This window comes from Perognathus longimembris, chromosome 1 (genome assembly GCF_023159225.1).
Source record: "Perognathus longimembris pacificus isolate PPM17 chromosome 1, ASM2315922v1, whole genome shotgun sequence".
Taxonomy (NCBI): Eukaryota; Metazoa; Chordata; class Mammalia; order Rodentia; family Heteromyidae; genus Perognathus; species Perognathus longimembris.
Window position 1 is genome coordinate 14588550 of NC_063161.1, and position 22901 is coordinate 14611450.

General features: G+C 37.4%; 1 protein-coding gene across 1 annotated transcript in view; it reads left to right on the forward strand.

Annotated features, from left to right (window-relative positions):
* Nup37 (nucleoporin 37) overlaps positions 1–16230 on the forward strand; it is a 32488-nt gene extending 16258 nt beyond the window's left edge. Inside the window, exons 6-10 of the mRNA XM_048357206.1 lie at positions 11835–11925; positions 13426–13607; positions 14055–14105; positions 15396–15489; positions 15973–16230. Coding sequence (XP_048213163.1) covers positions 11835–11925; positions 13426–13607; positions 14055–14105; positions 15396–15489; positions 15973–16086 — 532 coding nt within the window. The 3' untranslated portion in view covers positions 16087–16230. The remainder of the gene's footprint in view (positions 1–11834; positions 11926–13425; positions 13608–14054; positions 14106–15395; positions 15490–15972) is intronic.
* Positions 16231–22901: the final 6671 nt, after the last annotated feature.

The following is a 22901-nucleotide window of genomic DNA, read 5'->3' on the forward strand; positions in this document are numbered from 1 at the left end:
GGGGGAGGGGGGAACTAGAGAATAGAGTAGTATCATACACTCTCACAATAATAAAGAATTCTGAGGAAACAGACTGATTATATAGGAAACACATTTCAGTACCATGATCCTTATTAACTCAAAGAACAGAATCAAACGTTATATATAAAATTACCAGGTTAATAGAAACTGCATGTTGTCCAGAAGAAGAGCCATTTACATCATAGGGATGTGCTTTGTCATTATTCTAAAATAATGCCAACCATACATTTCTACCTGTTGGAGAAATTGCCTACAGATTCATAGATAATAAATAATAAAATTTCCCTCTTAAATATTTTGTGAGTCAAAATAAAAAACAATCACAAGGGAAATTATAAAATATTTTGAGGCTGGGCACCTGTGGCTCACGCCTGTAATCTTAGCTACTCAGAAGGCTAACATCTGAAAATATGGTTCAAAGCCAGCACAGGCAGGAAAGTCCATGAAATTCTTATCTCCATTTAACCACCAGAAAGCTGGAAGTGGCTCTGTGGCTCAAGTGGTAGAGCTGAAGAGCTCAGGGACAGTGCTCAGGCCTAGAGTTCAAGCCCCACAACCAAAAATATTTTTTTAGTTGAATAAGAACAGATTATAGCATGCTCTGTAAAATGGATAAGATTATGTATCACACAAAAAAAAGTCATATAACTGGAAAGTGTAAGGCTGAGACAAGGTTGCCAAGCTGATAATTCCGGGAATATTGTTGGCATAGAGTACATTGTGAATAGTGCCATCTGGAGTTCTACAGTATCATAGCCCTGAGCAAAATTACAGTGTTAGGATAAAAGCAGTTAGTAGTAAGAGAACAAAATAGAATAGGATGGAGAAAATAGAAAACAGTGTTCATCAAAATAAGAATAACATGGCAAGACAAACTGCAAGCATGTCAAGCTTAAAAAAGAAGTGTACTCACATTCACAAGTTATGTAGAATCACTACTCTGATACCTGTCATCCTCTTAAGGCCTAACATGAAGACAATCAAATTGCCATCTAGATGGAACCAGCCCTAGTTGAGAATCATGTAGTTATGGTTTGGGGTCACAGTATATGACCCAAGGACTGTGCTGAGCAATTTCTATGAATTAGCTCATTTCATCCACAAAACCCTTATAATGTAGTTCCTATTTTACAAGGAAGAGCCCAAGCAATCTTGTTTCTTAACTATTAAAGTATAATATTTTGGCATTATTTAAATTATTGTCAGTTTGTGTCATCATCTGTTGATAAAGAACATAGTTGTTTGGGTTTTTTTGAAGGTACCTTTGGGTTTTTTTGAAGGTCCCTACAAATAATCCATGAAATAAAAATACCTTTACTTCTCCCATGAGCCCCATCATTTCAGCTGAATAAGAGTAAATGTAAGCTGCCACAGAAAATTCCATGATATTAATGATTTCTAAATAGCAGGGTTTGATTCCTGCTGAGAAGTACACTTTTTTAGAGGATAATAGAAGTTACTCTGGAATAGATTGCTTTGGCATTTCACTAACAAGGTATTGCAGGATTAGTCATGTTTTATTATCTTAGGCCTTTGGATGTTGCCACAGTACTTAACAGAGTAACCTTAGCCAGTGGCTCATACCTATAATCCTAGCTCCTCGGGAAGCTGAGATCAAGGTTCAAAGCCTGCCTGGGCAGGAAAGCCCATGAGACTCTTACCTCCAATAAACTACTCTGAATAAAAAGCTGGACGTAGCCCTGTGACTTAAGTGGTAGAGTGGTAGCCTTGAGTGCAGAGAGGCTCATGGACAGTGCCCAGGGTCTGAGTTCAAGGCCCAGGTCTGGCAAAAAAAATAATAATATAAAGAATAACCTTGTAGATAACTCTGTATGTGAATGGGTAAAGGGATGAATACAATTACATATTCATCACAGCATCTGACAGATGTGCTTAATCAAAGAAAACCCAAATAAATAATAGAATTGGTAGTTGGGCTTGTGTTCAACAGCATTTTCTTTATGTTTCCTCATCATATCCTACTATGTGTACACACACACACACACACACACAGAGATACATATGTCCAGATATGTGTGTGTACACCTACACAATGTGATGAGTACCAATGTTCTTTTCTGTGTGGTAGTTATATTTGTATATGCACAAGAAAATACAATATTTGATATTTGTAGTTACGATACAGCAGCATCAAAAGAAAGTTAAAATTAATGATAATATTTGAGAGCTTAAAAAAGTATATATTCATTTAAAAGTCTTATTATCTCTTACCTCCAAAACATGGTTAAAATAGTGTTTTAAGGGAATTGGTTTAGCGATAGAGTGCTTGCCTAGCATGCATGAAGCCCTGGGTTCAATTCCTCAGTATCACATAAACAAAAAAGGCCAGAAGAGGCAGTGTGTCTCAAGAGGCAGAGTGCTAGCCTTGAGCAAAAAGAAGCCAGGGACAGTGCTCAGACCCTGAGTCCCAAGCCCCAGGTCTAGCAAAGAAAAAAAAAAAAATAGTGTTTTAAGTATTCAATGGGTTAAGCTTATTTTAAAAAGTCACTAATTCAGAACATCTCCTTCCCAGTCGGTGCCAAATAGCAGATGTTCTTGTATATTAGAAACAGTACCATTCTGTAAGAATAAGTCAGAACAACAATTATTTATTAAACACATTTAATATAGCCAACATTTAGTACTTTGGGGGATACAAAGAAATAGAAGACCCAGTACTCGCAGTAACTACAAAGGATGTCAGAGCAATTCCCTTTTCTCTTCCTCAGTCCTCAATAACAATGTTGAATATTAGATAAAAATTGATGGCAAGGAAAAACTGACTTCTAGGAACTGGGGAATTCTTAGTTTAAAACTAATATTTTAAAGGCATTTCTCTATAAAATATATGTGTAGATGTCATGTTCTAGCTAGGAATAAGAGAAAAAGTATAGGGTATAAGGATATAAAGAAAAAGGTTTTTTTTTAGGAATGCAACCAAATCATTGGATAAGGGAATATTAAATTACCCAAGATGTTCACTAAGCCAGAAGTATACTGTTTTGAAAAATGTTACAAGAGGAACAACATTTATCAAATGTCTTCTGTTTATTACATGCTAGCTAAGTCCTACTGTTATGAACATTTCTGAATCTTTAAGATCCATGATTAAGGTGGAGTGTTCCTCCTCCTCTCTCCAATATGTTATATATTTAAAACAGTCCTTGTGGGAAGCAGAAAAAAGGGAGCTGAGAGCCTTCTGAAAGTAAGCCAATGCAGCATTCCTTGGGAGGTAATCCACATTTAGGAATACACAAACCATGCCTAAATAATTCCAGGCCCAAAGTAAAATCAGGATAATTTATATTATTATAGTTTGGTTGAATAATTCAGGAAATAACATTTCCTGTTTACCTTCTAAAACTCCCTCTAATTTTTTATAACATTTTGAATCATAATCAGTTGCTGCAAAGTTCAGAACTTTGCTAATTACATACAACTAACAGTTTGTGCTGAATTTGATAATACTCTCCAGTGACTGGGACAGAAGAATTTGGTGTATTTAAAACAACTCTCCAAAATTGCATTAAAGCCTGTTGATCACATTTGCCTACTTTTTTAAAAAATTTAAGGTAAAAATTAGTATGATAAAGACAGTTCCTACAAGTTCATATGAGCTTGTACTGCTAACCCCTTTCTATAGAATTCAACACATTGTTCTATGTACCCTTGAAGATAAAATATACACCCAGTATTCCATAAAGTATCTTACCAAATTGCAATAATTCAAGTTGCTTTTTGTGGCCTTTGGGTGGCTACATTAATGAATTATATAAATAGGATTCATGTATAAACACCAGGGTTATTTTGTAAATCTACTGACACACATATTAAGGACTTTTTGTTTTTTTTTTTCTTTGCTGGGGCTTGAACTTTGGGCCAGGGCATTATCTCTGAGCCTCTTTGTGCTCAAGGATACAGCTCTACCACTTGAGCAACAGCGCCACTTCTGGCTTTTTTTTTTTTTTTTTTTTGCCAATCCTGGGGCTTGGACTCAGGGCCTGATCACTGTCCCTGGCTTCTTTTTGCTCAAGGCTAGCAATCTGCCACTTGAGCCACAGCGCCACTTCTGACCTTTGCTGTATATGTGGTGCTGAGGAATTGAACCCAGGACTTCATGTATACGAGGCAAGCACTCTTGCCACTAGGCCATACTCCCAGCCCTAAGGACTACTTTCTCTCCTCTATAACACTAATACTTAGCATATGGAAATTTAAGTTGTTTATTAAAAATTTTTCTTAGAGATAATGCAGTGCTAATATTTCCTAGGTAGTATTAGTGGTACTTGTATTAAGACTTATGTTAAAGGAAAAGTACTCTGAATTTTTTGAGGATGAAATCATTACATATGATCTGTTGGAAAACAACCATATGGTATTTCTTGGAAGTTGAAAGTTTGATTTTGAGGTTTATTTTTAAATGTAAAATTTTTTCTCATAATTTCTATCCTTCAAAAATACAGTGTTTATGCAAGTTAAATGAGATATTAATAATTCTGCTATAGTGTGGCCTCAGTTTCTCACCTCTGTAATGATAAACTTCTATTTGCTCAGTGTGTTTATAATTTCAAGAAATCAAAATGAAGCAACAACTTGTAAGTTTATATAATCTTTTTTTTTTTTTTTTTTTTTGGCCAGTCCTGGGCCTTGGACTCAGGGCCTGAGCACTGTCCCTGGCTTCTTCCCGCTCAAGGCTAGCACTCTGCCACTTGAGCCACAGCGCCGCTTCTGGCCGTTTTCTGTATATGTGGTGCTGGGGAATCGAACCTAGGGCCTCGTGTATCCGAGGCAGGCACTCTTGCCACTAGGCTATATCCCCAGCCCCTTAACTCTTATTTTTATCTCCTATTTTTAATTAGTGAAAGATAACATAGGAAGCATGTGCAATTAGTTCTTAGGTGTGCTGTTATAATTCTTCTTATTCTGAAGTCAGTAAAATATTCCATTTATTTTTGTCATTTATGCTACTAGTACACCCAAGCTGTGTACTACTTAATAAATTTCCATATTTTAAGTAACTAGTCCATGCCAGGTGCTGGTAGCTCATGCCTATAAACCTAGCTACTCAGGAGACTGAGATCTGAGGATTGCAGTTCAAAGCCAGCTGGGACAGAAGAGCCCATGAGACTTATCTCCAGTTAACCACCAGAAAACTGGAAGTGGAGCTGTGGTTCAAAGTGGCAGAGCACTCACCTTGAGCAGAAAAGCTCAGAGACAGTGCCCTGGCCCTGAATTGAAGCCCTACAACCAACAACAACAAAAAGAATTAGTCCAGTCTTACTTTCCATATATATTTGAAACAGACACATATATTAACATACCTTTATGAAATTCAACTTCAAACTGCATGTTCCTTTGTTGTCTCTCTACTTTTAAAGCTTTTGCAAAGTTCTCCACAGTTAGCCTTAAACTGAAAAGACTATTTACCACTTTAACTTACCAAACCCAAACTTACTTACCCACTCATTTGTTCATCTAGGGCTGGGTTTGGTAGTATTATTATCCTAGCTACCCAGGAGGCAGAAACAGTGGGTCCCAGTTTGAGATCAGCCCAGGTAAAACGTTAGCAAGACCTCTCCATCTCAACAAATAAGCCAAACATTGGGATGCACACCTGAGTCCCAGCTATGCCAGAGGCATTAAATAGGAGGATCCCCTTCCAGGGCTAACTTGCAGAAAAGAGAATGAGATCCTATCTGAACAAAATATAAAGCTAGGGCTGGGAATATAGCCTAGTGGTAGAGTGCTCAGCTCACATACATGAAGCCCTGGATTCGATTCCCCAGTACCACATATATAGAAAAAGCCAGAAGTGGAGCTGTGGCTCAAGTGGTAGGGTGCTAGCCTTGAGCAAAAAGAAGCTAGGAACAGTGCTCCGGCTCTGAGTTCAAGCCCCAGGACTGACCAAAAAAAGTAAAAAAAGAAATAAAGCTAAAAGGGCTAAGGAGTGGCTCAAACGAGAGGCTTTGTTTTAGCAATATGCTTCCCTTTCTAACTTGGTACTTATGAAGAAATATACTATGATTTACCTTATTTTGAATCATTTGTAGTATGATTAACAACTTAGTGATTGATAGTTTGGAAATGAGGGAAATCTTTATTTTTGCTGTCACAAATTCAATGAAAATATGTTTCTTGCCTAGGAATGCTAGAGGTTCAATTCCTGTACCCAGGAACATTGTAACATGCCTTCTTACCCTTATAATTATAGTATTCCTTTGATTCTGGCTTTCACATTTAATTAACCAACACTTTGATTAATCAATCACTGATTGTGATCTAGTCATATCTTTTAGAAGAATTATGATTTACTTTACTCCTTAGAAAAACTTATGCCAGAAGGACACAGCTGTGTCATCTATACCATTCACTCTTTCATTTCTTTGTCTGTTGTCAAAAACATTTGGTAGCAGAAATTTCCTTCTATAATGGTCCACCTAGGGCTGGGGATATGGCCTAGTGGCAAGAGCGCTTGCCTTGTATACATGAAGCCCTGGGTTCAATTCCCCAGCACCACATATATAGAAAACGGCCAGAAGTGGCGCTGTGGCTCAAGTGGCAGAGTGCTAGCCTTGAGCAAAAGGAAGCCAGGGACAGTGCTCAGGCCTGGAGTCCAAGCCCCAGGAATGGCCAAAAAAAAATGGTCCACCTAACAGACAGTGAGTTTCCAATATAAACAATTAATAAGAATAAACAAATAAGAGCAGTGTATTATCCAGAAAAGTTCCTTTGAATGTTCAGATGGAATATCTGCTACTACTATTGTAATTTAACTTTGAAAGACATTGGAGAATACCTAAAAATCCCTCATATGCCAACTCCCGGTTTGTGGCATCTTTAGTTAATCTAATGGGCAATCACACTTAAATATCCTATGTTAGGGAGACTTATTACTCAGTTTGAAATGAGGTCTTAATTTTAGGAACAAACTAAAAGCAAAGATAATTCATTATCCTTTATTTATTAGCTCTGTACGCAGCCATTTTACAGTTATAGCTAAGAGTTTTATTTCGGATCACAGTTAAATTGTGTCAGAACTGTTAGTGCCTCCTACTTACTTGGGAGCCAGAGACCAGGAGAATTATGGTTCAAGGCCAGCTTAAGCCAGGAAAAAGTGTTCACAAGACCCCATTTCAAATAAAAGGTGGGTGTGTTAATACACAGTGGTCATCCCAGCTATATAAATGGGAATATTATGGTCCAGGCTGGCTGGAACATGAACACAAGAACCTGTTTGGAAAATATTTAAGGTAGAATGGGCTGGAGCTACATCTCACAGCTCCTGTTGAGCAAGTAGAAAGCCCTGAGTTTTGTTGTTGTTGTTGTTGTTTGGCCAGTCCTGGGCCTTGGACTCAGGGCCTGAGCATTGTCCCTAGCTTCTTTTTGCTCAAGCCTAGCACTCTGCCAACTTGAGCCAGTGCCACTTCTGGCTGTTTTTTTTCTATATATGTGGGGAATCGAACCCAGGGCTTCATGTATACAAGGCAAGCACTCTTACCACTAGGCCATATTCCCAGCCCCCAAAGCCCTGAGTTTAAAAAGCCTCAGTACAACCATAGACAGTCATTTTTTTAACTTGAAGAGTTATATTGTACTCATCCAGTATTTTACATTAGCTTCTTAACATGTCAGCAAATGGACTTTGCCTAAAATTACGTTTCCTTTGAAATTTAAAAATGTCCACCTGTATATTTCATATAGCTCCTATTTGGGGGGGGCCACAATAATCTAACCATATTAACATACCTTACTTTATGCTGTGTAAATGTGTTATCTTCAATTGTTTATTAAGAAGGCTCTGAATTCTTTTTTTTTTCTCAAATTTTTATTATCAAACTGATGTACAGAGAGGTTACAGTATCATACTTTGGGCATTGGATACATTTCTTGTACTGTTTGTTGCCTTGTCCCTCATGCCCCCCTCCCTCCCCCCCTTTCCCTCCCCCCCCAGGTGTTCAGTTCACTTACACCAAACAGTTTTGCAAGTATTGCTTTTGTAGTTATTTCTCTTTTTTTACCCTGTGTCTCTCAAATTTGGTATTCCCTTTGAATTTCCTACTTCCAATACCAGTAAACACGGTTTCCAATATACTCAGATAAGATTACAGAGATAGTGTAGGTACAACCATAGGAAGGTGATATAAGAACATCATCAATAATAGAAACTACACATACACATAGGACGTTGAAAGTAGTTACAACTGTGATATATCACTTGTTTCCATAACATGGAGTTCATTTCACTTAGCATCATCTTATGTGTTCCTAAGGGTATAGCTATTGGGCCTTGTGATGCTCTGCTATGGCTTGCCTAAACCTGTACTAATTATTCCCAATAAGGGAGGCCATAGAGTCCATGTTTCTTTGGGTCTGGCTCACTTCACTTAGTATAACTTTTTCCAAGTCCTTCCATTTCCTTACAAATGGAACAATGTCATTCTTTCTGATAGAGGCATAAAATTCCATTGTGTATATGTACCACATTTTCCTGATCCATTCATCTATGGAGGGGCATCTGGGTTGGTTCCAGATTCTCGCTATGACTAATTGTGCTGCGATGAACATTGTTGTGCTGGTGGCATTACTGTGATTTTGTTTGTGGGCTTTTGGATAGATACCCAACAGTGGGGCTGCTGGGTCATAGGGGAGTTCTATATTGAGAAGAAGGCTCTGAATTCTTAAAGCTTTCTTGTGATAAACCACCTTCCTAGAAAGTATACCTATCAGTTTTTACTTGTTTATTTATTATGGGCACATTTATTGAGCCCTTTTAGTTGACATGATCTAAACCAGTCATTTCTTAGAAAACTCAATGAATTCTGGAAACAATTTTTAAAACATGCTTAAAATATACAACATTTATATGAAAAAGCATTTGCCAGTCTTTTGATTTGGAGTCAAAGCTCTCTCAAATTACTGTCCATTCATTGGCATTTGATGTCTCCATTTGCATGAGCAACAACCATAATACGTGTCTGAGGTGAAAACTTAAAAAAGCAGTCTTCATTCAAAATACTCCAGATTTTAATAGCTTCAGTTATTTAACTTTTATAACTGTCTCACCCAATGTAAGAGGATGTTTTTTCTAATTTATCTTTAGTTGTTATCATCAACTTACTTTCATTGAAACAACTCTTTTGCATTCATATTATCTCTTTATATAACAACTGTATCATTAAACTAGTGAAGTGGAGTTTTGTATCACAATCAGTGGTTTTCTAGTCAAAGGAAACAGTAGTGCTATTTGGTAAACATACAACAAATACATGTGACCATATTAGGAAATAGTTTTCTCTTGTCAGTTCTCCAAGGTAGACTCTATCAATAGGGAAATAACATTTAACAACTTAAATTGTACCATCTATAGCTAATTTAGGTAGTATAACTTATTTTAGCCCAATTTTGTATTTTCCATACTACTATTAGATTATACAACCACTGTGAATTACTGAATAAGTACATAGTTATAAACCAAAAATTATTTTATCCTGTACCCTGAAACATAATCCAGATCAACTCTTTGTATTTAAGTCAGTTAAAAAAAAATTGGGTTATAGCCAGGAGCCAATGGTTCATGCCTATAATCCTAGCTACTCAGGAGGCTGAGATCTGAGGACCGTGGTTCAAAGCGAGCCCAGGCAGAAAAGTTCGTGAGACTCTTATCACCAATTAGCCACCAAAAAATGCCCGAAGTGACTCTGTGGCTCAAGTAGTAGAGTGCTAACATTGAGCAAAAAAGTGCTCAGGGACAGTGCCCAGGCCCAGAGTTCAAGCCCCAAGACTGACAAAAAAAAAAAAAACTTTAAAATTTGGCTAGACAGGAATGCACTTTTACACTTTGTTAATTGATTTAATTTTATATAATATTTTCACATAATTTTTACCTCTTTAGTGTCCTTTATTGGGAAGGAAAAATCATGAAAATATTCTGGTTATGGCCAGGTGCCAGTGACTCATGCCTTAAACCTGGCTCGAGTGGTAGAACACTCACCTTGAACAGAATAGCTCTGACAGTACCCAGGCCATGAGTTCAAGTGTCAGGAGACACACACACACACACACACGCACGCACACGCACACACACACACACACACACGGTATTAAAAAGAGTGGAATTTTTTTAAGACTCCTCTCATGAGATTCACTGAATTTGGCAGGCAGCTTTTCACTATTTCAGTTATTTCAATGGTAGTAAAATATGCTGCCCCAGCACTTTTTATGTAAATAGATGAAGAGAGGAAAGCACTGTTCATTTACCATGATTAATAATCTCATTCACTGTGAAGAGTAAAACACAATTGCATAAGTTCTTTGTAAATATTTTTTCTCTTTAGTTAAATTACAACTGCTTCCCTTGTATGGTAAATAAGATGAAAAGTGTTGACTAAAGAAAAGAGTATGCTTCTAATCAGGTAGATAATTTTGAAAAATTTTGTGCTAGTTTATATGTAACTATGATATTTCAAGTTTGAAACCCTATAATTTTTTTGCCAGTGCTGGGGCTTGAACTCAGGGCCTGGTCACTGTCCCTGGCTTCTTTTGCCCAAAGGTAGCACTCTACCACTTGAACCACAGCGCCACTTCTGGCTTTTACTGTTTATGTGGCGCTGAGGATTCGAACCCAGAGCTTCCTGCATGCTAAGTAAGCACTCTATCACCAAGTCACATTTCCAGCCAAGACCAAATAATTTTTACAAGGAAGAAAATTACTTGAATTAATGAAGTTCAAAACAAAATAACATTGTCCTCTTTCTTTGGAATAAATTATTGCCTATTTGTATCACAAGTTTTTTTAAAAAATCATTTTACATTCTTACATACAAACTACACACTCTACAAGAAGTCCAAGACATTCTCATATTCAACTATTATTTATGTTTTTAATTTTGGAGTGCTTTTAAACCCAGGGCCTCAGGCATGCTAAACTTCAGTTCCACTAAGCTCTATCCTCCTCCCCCCAAATTTGTTCAGTTCTTAAAGACCAGAATTGTGTAGGCTTTTTGCTATCTGTGCACCAATTCTCTCTCCTGCCATGCTGCATCCTATAGCAGTGGCTGAAAAACCAGTATTCTAGGTAGGAAGTCGCCATCCACACAACAGAACCATACCTGTGCTTTCTGAGTTATGACTCCCTTAGGGATGGAAAAGCTGTTGAGATGGGCAGCCATGTCAGCTAGTAACCTGGTTCTTGTTACTATTTATTTGTAACTACTAAAGAAAGACAGCCTGTCCTAATCTAACAGCTAACAAACTCAGCCACTTAAGGTTAAAAAAAAAAGCTGGAAAAGTGAACCAGATAAAATTGTACATGATGGGAAGTAGCCACTGGGACAGAAGCCCAAAGGCAAAGGAATAGCCAATGTGAAAAACGGTGTACCCCTCAGTTCCCATAATTTCATATTACCTTTTTTATATTTTACTTTGAAAATGGAAGTACTGATGTGCATGCATGTTTTTAAGCACTCAGGTAGAAATGATGTTAACTGAAAGGACTACTCAAAAAGAAAGGCAGAAACTTGAAGTGACCCAGAAACTTGAAGATTTTGCCCAGAGAGTTCATAAATAATTGAACGTGGTTACTGTTAGATGAGTTAGAAAATATATGTAACTTTTTTTATGATTATAGTAAAACTTGAATTCTTCATTTCTACATACTGCTTTTCCATTTTCTAACAGCTGCTGTTATAATTTTCTTTAAATGCAAACACCTACCTTATAATCTGTATTTAAATAGCTTTGGATCAGTTTGTGAAGATTTCGTTTTCAGTAGTGATTTATCAAGAATATTTAACATTATACTCCTGTTATTTTAGGATTTGGAGCTTGGACGGAAGTCAGACAGCTCATTTTGTTCTTCACTCTCCTGGAATGAGTGTATGCTGGCATCCTGAGGAAACTTTTAAGGTTATTGATTACACTTTAGCTTCCTTTCATCAACTGAGAAATCTATACTTCCTTTTATTGTTGTTCCAGTCCTGGTCACTGTCCCTGAGCTTCTTTTGTTCAAGGCTAGTGATATCACTTGAGCCACAGCTCCACTTCTAGGTGTGTGTCGGGCTGGGGGAAGGGGTTAATTACAGATAAGAGTCTCATTCTTGCCCATCCTGGCTTCAAACCACAATCTCAGCCTCCTGAGTAGCTAGGATTACAAAAGTGAGTCACAGGTGCCCAAGAGGAAGTCTATACATTTGAAGTCTCTCTAGGCCTAGCATTGTAGCTCACACCTATAATCACAGCTTCTCAGGAAATGGAGATAGGAAGATGGTATTTAAGGCCAGCCTAGGAAAGTTAGCAAGACCTTATCTTTTTTTTTTTTTTTTTTTTTTTTTGGCCAGTCCTGGGCCTTGGACTCAGGGCCTGAGCACTGTCCCTGGCTTCTTTTTGCTCAAGGCTAGCACTCTGCCACTTGAGCCACAGCGCCACTTCCTGCCATTTTATGTATATGTGGTGCTGGGGAATCGAACCCAGGGCCTCATGTATACGAGGCAAGCTCTCTTGCCACTAGGCCATATCCCCAGCCCAAGGCCTTATCTTATAAATAGATTGGGCATGATGGCATACACTTGTAGTCACCTGTAGAGACACAGGTACGAAAATTGTAGTTCAATACCAGCCCAGGACAAATTAGTCCAAGACCCATCTGAAAAACTAAAAGCAAAAGGTCTAGAGGTGTGCTTCAAATGTTAGAACACTTACCTAAAAAAAAGTTTCTTTAAAATTATGATAGTTTGTATTTGACAACTATTATTCATAAATAGATTTATTCAGTGTATCCATTTCCTGACCTTTGGAAGATTACAATCTAAAAGCTGATGGTCAGATGATACAGTTAGAAGTATACACCACTTTTTTTTTTAAGTTACATCTGCATTTGTGAGCCACAACATAGACAAAATGGATCACTGGTGTATATATAAGTCAGATCACCCTGGCTTCAGTGGTATTCAATTTTATTCTGAGTAGAGCATTCTGAAATATTAAGGTATACTACAAGTTCTTATCATCAATTGGCCTTAACTCTGATTTCACTCAGGAAACTGGAGCCATTGGGTGAATCTTTCCAGTATCTTCTCTTTGTCCCACAGTACTTATTGTATCTATAGAATCTAGAATCTATGGAATTCTTGCTAGATCCATAGGCACACTGCTTTCATGGCTCTGTAAAGTTGACATACTTTTTCTACCTAACTTTCTGGAGTTTTCTCTTTGCAAATTTTCTCTTAACTGTGTGTGTGTGTGTGTGTGTGTGTGTGTGTGTGTGTGTGTGTGTGTGTGTCTTCCTTTGCATTTGAGTTTTCATGTGTAGTATATGTATACACTTATATCTTATTGTGTAATACTGCATCTTGGCTTCTCAGATTTAACTCTTGAGATAACAACATTGACTTTTATTTTTTTTAACAGCTGATGGTTGCAGAGAAGAATGGAACAATCCGGTTTTATGATCTTTCAGCCCAACAGGCTATTTTGTCCCTTGAATCAGAACAGGCACCATTAATGTCAGCACATTGGTGCTTAAAAAACACCTTCAAAGTTGGTGCTGTTGCAGGAAATGATTGGTTAATTTGGGACATCACTCAGTCCAGGTATTTATTAGCATATTTGTCCATTCTTTACCAAAAAAAAAATCCAGCAACTGTCCTACATGATGCATTGGGCCCTCCTTATATAATTTCAATCTCCATGTTGAATGTAAACAACACTGCTGTAGAAGACTGGAACAGTGGGGTTATTAATAATATAATCATGCTTTGGGATTTATTTTGGGAGTAACCCAGAAAGGACAATGCACGACAAGCTCATGTTTGATCTGAATGATACTTGTTTATGTTAGAAAAGAAGAAAAACACTGGTTCTGTTGAATTACAGTGCTCTGTAGTGGTTGTAAGTCATGTCTTTACTGTTCTTCCTCTGTCTTAACTTAGAATTTTGTTACATGCTAAATACATTGGCTCCTTAAAAAGAAAATACCTTTAAAACTGTCTTTTGCCTGCATCTAACATAATTCAAAGAAGAAAAATCTTATTTTTTAGTTATCCTCAAGAGACAAGACCTGCTCACATGGACCGAGCCTACTTATTCAGGTAATGATGTTCCATTATTGAGAGAATTGTCTGTTGTTTGTTTGTTTGTTTTTAACTTTTTGTTGTGCCACTGCCAAAGTACTTTCCCTGTTCTCCTCTTTGCACTTGAGTTTCCTAGGCTTTGTTTCATTCTGATTTTCTTATAAGTGGTTATTTAGTTTTTGTCTTTTGGTCTAGACCAAATTGTAGATTTGTTTTCCAAATATTTTCTTTAAAGAATTTTATAGCTCACACAAAAAAATGTTACCATTCCACCAGTCTTACCTCAACAATTGTTCTGTGCTCACAATGATAATAAATGCACATGGACCCACATTTACATATAAACCTTATTGTGGGTGGTTTTTGGTTTTGTTTTTTTGCCAGTACCAAGATTTAACTCTACCATTTGCCACACCTTCAGCCCAGCATTTTGCTAGTTAGTTGGAGAAAGAGTCTCAGACTTTTCTCCACAGGCTGCCTTTGAACCGGAATCCTCTAGGTCTCAGCCTCCTAAATAGCCAAGATAACAGTTGTGAGCTACTGGTACTTGGTACAAGCATACATGTTTAAGTCAATAAACAATGATACATAAGGACTACCAAAATATATAGAGGAGACAGTATCAGTACTGGTTTAGCAGCTTTTTGGTGGCACCAAGACCTCAGACCTTTTTTGTCCTTTTCCTCTCACTGTATAAGGTGGCTGTAAGAGCAAGTCAGCAGAGAATAAGGAATCCTCCTCCTTTTTTTGGGAATTGTTATTGTTACCTTAAGCCAATTGTTTCATTCCCCCAGAGGAAGACATATTATGCTAGAATGAAGTTCACATTCAGTTTACATAACAATAGCAAAATGGCTATTATGTTTTTCTTACTGCCTTATACTCCAGTAACACTGATTTAATGAACTGCTGTGCCTGCCATACTTGAAAACTTAAATATTGTAGGTGTTTAGACCATCCCGTCACTGAGTTTTTACAAATGTCGCTAACCATTAAATATATTGAACTGTGAAATATTTTGTATCTGACTGATGCTTTGGGTTAGCCAGTTGGTTATAAAAAAAAAAGAAAAAGAAAAAGAAAGCTCTGTTAATCTTGCATAACTACAACTTGATGCAGTGACAGGTAAACACTCGAGAAAAAGTCACAGAATGTGAACATTTACTCAAAGCTAACTAAGAAGTCTAAAAGTTAAAGCCATATTAATAAGATTATAAAATTAATGCTTTTGTGGCTAAAAGAAACGGCCTTTTTCAGAAACGATTGTAGTTGACTGTTGGATATTGTCATTTTGTACTTTGATTCTAGGTGGTCTGGAATCAGTGAAGAACTGTTTGCAACTACTGGCTATCCTGGTAAAATGACAAGTCAGATTCAGATTCATCACTTAGGACATCCTCAGGTAATATTGAAAGTGGTTTCTGTCATGTGTTTTAGTTTTGTTCTCAATTTTTGTGTTTTACTTTTCTACTCATAGCTCTCAGATTTGCAGTTGGTAACTAACTACATTTATATCTGTTATCTGCTTAAATTAAAAGAAAAGGCTTCTTTCTTGAATGCTTAAATCACCAGTGGCAATAGAAATTCTTTCTGTCAAAATTTATGTAAGAAACATATTTCTTCTGTTGTTTTTACTTTTTTTCATTGAATTATGTTAATTTAATTTTGCCTGCTTGCTTGGTGTAGACTGCAAATGTTTGCTTCTAGGCTGTGTGAGTTATTCGTAGATGACTTGTAACCTTCATTCAAGCCAGCTGCAAGTAAATGTTGTGCATTTCATCTTTACCGGAGCATATTTTTCATATGTTTGGGCCTTAAACAGAGATAATTTATTATTTTTTGTTCATTAGCTTTGTGCTTCTTTAATTCTTCACATATTTTGCAGCCCATCCTCACTGGTTCTGTGGCCGTTGGGTCTGGCCTTTCCTGGCATCGAACTCTCCCACTGTGTGCAATTGGAGGAGACCACAAGCTGCTGTTTTGGGTGACTGAAGTGTAATATACATCTTCTCTGGACTTTGAAACTTTGTATTTTTAGTACATATTTTTAAGAATTTCTTATTTTTGTATCAAATATACTATAAACACTAGATATGTCTCAATAGTCTCTTGTTAAATAAAATATTGATGGTTTGGAAAGCTATTTCCCTACTCTGTTCTCCTGTGTGTGTGTATGTGTGTGTGTGTGTGTATGTGTGTGTGTGTGTGTGTTTTAAATCATGAGACTGTGGAATCAACTTAGCAACTCAGCTGCAGAGAAAGAGATAACTGAGAAAAATAACACTTGATTTTATCAAAGGTTTATTGCTGGTCCTGGGGCTTGAACTCAGGGCCTGGGCACTGTCCCTGACCCTCTTTGTGCTCGACTAGTATTCTGCCACTTAAGCCATGGCACCACTTCGGCTTTTTTGAGTAGTTTCTTGGAGATAAAGAGTCTCATGGACATGTGTACCTATGTATATGTATACTCACTTTTTTTTCACATGTTGTCTTTTATTACTATTTTTCTTTCCTTCTTTTTGTCTGTCTTGCAGTGCTGGGGACTGAACGCTTGGCCTCAGGCAGTGTATGAAATTGCACTACACTGAGCATTGCCCCTAGTCCTTACAAAGTAAAGGCTTTTACAATAAGTATCTTTAAAAATCAAGAAAATTATCTTCTAAGAGACAAGACAGTGTTATTGGTTACTAAAAGAATTTGGTGAAATCTCATAGACTTTTTAGAAGACAGAACAACATTTGCTTCACATTCCCAAGTCAATTATTTAACACAATAAAATGTTATTAACCAAATTAGATAAATAATTTATTCAGAAACAGATTTTGAACTTCAAAGGAAAATAAAGGCCAAAGTATTTTTGGTGTCCCTTTTGACTATGTATCTATGTGAGGGACAAAGGTCCCTTAAAAGCACCAGGATGGGCCAGAATGGATACAGTATCATTAGGGATTTAGAAGGTTGGTCATTTCAGTATGTATCCACAAAATTAAGATCTTTTTTGGTCCGGTGTATTAGAAGATTGTTGTTTTAAAAAATGATGAGAGAATAGAGTGAATTGTTTAGGGAAGGGATTTAAATAGATGGATATTTTGGACATGAATATCTAGGAATGGAGTCTCTGGAATAAGTTTACTGGATACAACGGCCATCTGTCAAAGGGGAAACTGTCTTAGGAAAACAAATGAGTACTGGTTATGTAAATGCTATTGTCAAAAGGAGATTGAAAGTGTTATCCTGGGAAGAAAATGGTGGTTCCATTTGTAAGTTATACAGTGATTACACTATAAGACATTCACAAGAAATTGGAAGGATACCTTGACCTCTTGGTTTCAGGAGTGACATGAACCATTACTCTCAGTAAGCATGGAGAACCAACCCAATCTCTGTTCTCTCTTTCAGTCTTACATATAAACTATAGGACTACCTTCAAGCTTCTGCTTTGTTAAACTTGTGTTCAGTTTATTTGAAATGGTATAATGATGCTCTTCTCCCTAAAGTAAACTTTGTTCTTTTAAATAGGCTTACATTTGGTTAAAAGTTTGTGTTTTGGGGAAATCAATTATCAGTCGTTACCTCTAATTCCTGATTTTTTTTTTAAGACACTTAATGGGGCTGGGAATGTGGCTTAGTGGCAGAGTGCTTGCCTACCATGCATGAAGCCCTGTGTTTGATTCCTTAGCACCACTTAAACAAAAAGTGGCAAGTTGTGCTGTGGCTCAAGTGATAGAACACTAGCCTTGAGCACAGAGAGGTTCAGGGACAGAGCCAGGCCCTGAGTTTAAGCCTCAGGACTGGCAAAAACAAAACAAAACAAAACACTGAGTTCTGAGCTGCTGTGTTTCCCAGTTTTATTTTTTTCATGGTAGTTTATAAATGTGTCTTAAGAGGACTTTTTTCTGTTGAAGTTTTCCTCATAATTGCTTCCTCAGACAATGTGGTTAGAAAAAAAGTGTACTTATGTTCTAAAACTTGTATTATTTTAAATTGTTGAAGCAAAAGTCAGACTATCACGAATCTGCAAGATGTCAGAGCTAAATCCTATCCTTTCAGAATGATGTGATCATAAGTATCACTTGCTTTTATGATTTGGCGTGTATGTTTTGAATATGTCATTGTCTTTCCCATGCCAAAACAGAAAGTCCTACTACACCCATGAACTCCAATTTATTTCTTACTTTGGTAATTTGTGACTACATATTGACACTGACCTAGAAATGTTCCTGTGGCTGTTTTAAATCTCATGTCAGTAGAAAAGACATTGAAATCTGGTTTGCACATTTCTGTCTGGGTTTTGTTGTTGGTTTTTTTTCAATGTCAGACATGATCCCAGAACTACTGATTGGAGAATCATGAGACATTATGCCTCAGACTAGTTTTAATAGTTTTGAAAGAGTAAAAGTAGCGCTAGACTCTTTCCATGGTTTTTTGTGGCTCAAAAATTCAACTCAGGGCTGGGGATATGGCCTAGTGGCAAAAGTGCTTGCCTCGTATACCTGAGGCCCTAGGTTCGATTCCCCAGCACCACATATACAGAAAATGGCCAGAAGTGGCGCTGTGGCTCAAGTGGCAGAGTGCTAGCCTTGAGCAAGAAGAAGCCAGGGACAGTGCTCAGGCCCTGAGTCCAAGCCCCAGGACTGGCCAAAAAAAAAAATTCAACTCAGCTTGACCCAACTTTATGACATACCCAGTGGTAGCCTTTGCTCTGTGTGGAAATAAGGTTTGCAAAGTGAAGATGACCATTGTGATGGCTGCTTCTCACAAATCCCTCACAAGAACTTGGTTAAGTGTCCAGAAGTAGCATTCTGTTCTAGTATATCTTTATCAGCTATGTGCTCAGTAACAAGGACGGGAGAGAACACTCTGTTTCTTTCACACCAGGGTAATTTCAAAAACATTTTAATAAGCATTTGAAAAGGAATTTCAAAACAGCTAACATTTCTAATCATACATTAGAAGGATTGTTGCCCTTGAAAATATACGTAGAAGATTTTAACCTGATTTTAACTTCGAGCAACTATTTATTACCTGAGCAAAATAAATGGGGCATCTGCCTAGATCTCATGTCACAAAGGGAAAGAAAAAGATGCACATTTTTTAATATATCCATTACTCATATTCAACACATGCAGTTTCCTTTGCCTGCGTGGAGACAGACTTTATGGAAAATCAAAGTATTCAATCCACTTTCTAACCTATCTAGATGTTCTTTAAAACTACCTTAATAGAAACAATTGCTTTTGGTATGTTTAAGTGACATTTTGTCTGGGAATTTAAGAAATTCCAGCTTAATTTAGGTCTGTTTTTCTTCCCAATTTTGTTTTGTTTGTTTTGTTTGAGTGTCAGTAGTGGAAATTGAACTCAGCTAACTTTATGAATTTGTTACACAATTACTTGCCTTCTCACCTAATTTTTAACAGAATACCTTGGGATTTATAACATTTATGTAAGCTCATAAAATTCACATTAACAGTGAATTCAAAGTAAAAGAGAGGTCCTACCAGGTTTCTCAGCCTTTTTGAACCATTTGAGTGACTAGATTTATAAAATAAGTATTTCTACCAACTATTTATAATGCTATATTGAATATTTCTTTGTTGTAAAAGAAAGTGTTGCTGGCCTTCTTGTTTCTAATGATGGTTAAGTACAAAACTTTGATCTTTCCTATAAACACAGCTGTTCTCCTATCATTGAACCAAATCCAGACAAGATTAGACTCTGGCCAAAACTAAGGTTAATCTTTGCAGCCATCTCAAGTAAGAGCTTTTACTGTTTTAGGAAATCTCTACTTTTGAGACGGTGTTCAAAGGAAATAAGTCCCAGACAACTAATCTCTAAAATAAGCCAGAGGCAACTAATGACAAATTATGTCACAGTGATAAAGAAAAATGAAAACCAACCAAATAAGTTCATCAGGATTCATTTTTATTTCGATAATTGTAAGAAATGACCTTCAGTTCACATTAAGCTTAAATTTAACCAAAACAAGTTACTTCTTAGTCTCCTCCCAGTTTTTCTTAATTGTTGTCTTTGGTTCTTTCTTCCACTAAGACTAATAAAAAGTAGGTGTTTATTAAAATTGAATAACTCGGGGGCTGGGTATATGTCCTAGTGGCAGAGTGCTTGCCTCACATACATGAAGCCCTGGGTTCAATTCCCAAGCACCACATATATAGAAAACGGCCAGAAGTGACACTATGGCTCAAGTGGCAGAGTGCTGCCTTGAGCAAAAAGAAGCCAGGGACAGTGCTCAGGCCCTGAGTCCAAGCCCCAGGACTGGCAAATAAATAAATAAAATTGAATAACTCGGGAGATATATTACATTACAGTTACTGTGTAATAGCTGTTTTAAGTTTCCAGACTACAGGGGAGAAATATCACCTTTTTCACCAAGATTTAGACTCAGGCATTTTAGATACTTTGCCAAATGTTCAGAAGGGCTAATTCTCCTGAGAGTTGTACACTAATGCCTAAAGCTATGTTGTAAATTACTGGTCATGCATTTCCCTAACTTGCTGTAATATATTTTTTACAGATTCCTTTAGTTTGGCTTTGAGCAAGTGTAGATTTGGTCATGTGTACAGCTGCTTCAGAGGTCTCATGTCATCCAGGACTTGCCCTACAAATACATTGAACTCCCAGCCTGTGGAGCACTTGTGGAATTCTGTCAAGTATTCCTGACCTGATCCTTTTCCAGTTACTCCAACCAGCTGCTACAACGGAGACGTGTTTGCCTGGGTGTCTTCTTCACAGAATCCCCACTCATTGTTCCCCAACCTAATGATGGCAGATACCTGGGAGAGTTTGCATGTTACCACTATAAATAATCATCTTAGCACCAACCATAATTCCCTGAGCTCCTTGGGATAATCTAGATACCTCATAATCAAGCTTGTTCACATATTCCTAACATATTGACTTAATCTCTCCTGATATCTACCCTTTCCTACACCAAGATAGCATAGGAAGGAGAAACAAGGATGCCAGTAATGCCCTCACTTGTTTAGGCTTAGTAGCATTTGGAGGTCTTACTCAGAAAGCTTAAGGTGTTAGGCTCCCAATATATCTTGAAGGGTCTGTAATATTGTTGCTATTGTGTTGATGCCAAGCAAGCAAAAGCCACAAGAACCATCCTTGCCATTGTTGCATAGGAGGCAAATTTTTTTTTTTTTTTTTTTTTTTTGGCCAGTCCTGGGGGCTTGGACTCAGGGCCTGAGCACTGTCCCTGGCTTCCTTTTTTTCCTCAAGGCTAGCACTCTGCCACTTGAGCCACAGCGCCACTTCCAGCCATTTTCTGTATATGTGGTGCTGGGGAATTGAACCCAGGGCCTCATGTATACGAGGCAAGCGTTCTTGCCACTAGGCCATATCCCCAGCCCCAGGAGGCAAAATTCTTATGACAAAAATATCTAAGAAAACTAATAGAATCTAAATGTAGCCTAGGAAATAAAAGGGAGATACATAATATTGTTGAATGACGTGATATTTATGGCAAATTTATGGAAATAGGTTCATTTTTATGTTTTATATTCCTAATTTAACTTTTCCTCAACAGTGTGTATGTATTTGTCCTTTTAATATTAGATGTCCAGCTGCAATTACTTTGTGTGTAGTGTGTATATGTGTGCGTGCGTGCGCACACACATCTTATGCTAAGGATTTAACTCAGTGATAGAATGCTTGCCTAGCATATATAAGGCTCTGAGTCTGATCCCCAGCACACACACACACACACACACACACACACGTGTCGCTTTCACATGGAAAAGATTGTGGCCACTTTCCAGGACTGATGGGTTCATGACTTCTGGCCTAGTCATTTTCTGAAAAGTAATAGCAAAAACTCCATTGTTTTGGACTCCAGAAACAAGGCTTCAGGAAGAAATGTTTATGTTGAACTTCTAGAGTACTTTTAAGTGATTTTATGAGGTTGTGATTCAAAATAACCTAACCGCGTTAAGGAGTCCAGGTGCTGAGTCATTTACCGAGACATCCAGGGGAGGTTAATGAGAAGCAGCTGATAGTGGCATCGTTCACTGCCTTTCCTTCTTTTTAAATAACTAGAGAGGGGCTTTCTTTGAACAGGACACAATACTTTTGAAAGTGTACAAAGCTAAGACTCCTGACTGAGGCTTACCTCATTTCTGCCCCCATCAATGGGAGGGGGGATATCTTAGTTCAAGACAAAGACCCATAGCTCAATAAAAAATAATGTGACTCCTTAGGAGCATTAACTGATATTTTCCCTTCCTGTACATTTTTTCCTTCACAAGCTTTTAGTGATGAATATTTCACTTTTTTAATAAGTTTTAAATTTCAAAATAGGCAGATATTAACTGGCTTTGTTGTAGGTTTAAGAGAATTTTTTTTTAATGGTGCCATGTGTGGTGGGCTTACATATGTAATTCCAGCTATTTGGGAGGAGTTCAGGAGACTGGTTCAAGGTCAACCTGGGAGTAGAATTAACAAGGAGATGGGAATTAGGATGATCCCACCTCAAAATCAAGCTTGGTGTAGTGGTAGCTGCCTATAATCCAAGCACATGGGAGGCATAAGGCCTGCCCCCAGATAAAGGTATGAGACCCTATCTGAAAAATAAAGCAAAAAAAAAAAAAAAAAGACTGGAATGGTTTAATATACTTGCCTAGCAAGTATAAGACCTTCAGTACAAATGCCAGTAGTGCCAAAAATAAAAACTAACCCTAGACCTCAAAAAATGATGGATTGGCAATACTCACAAAAAGGTAACGGTAGCATGTGTTGAGTATTGTGAGTGACGTAGTCAAGGAAGGATAGGAGGGCTACAAAGCAAAGTGG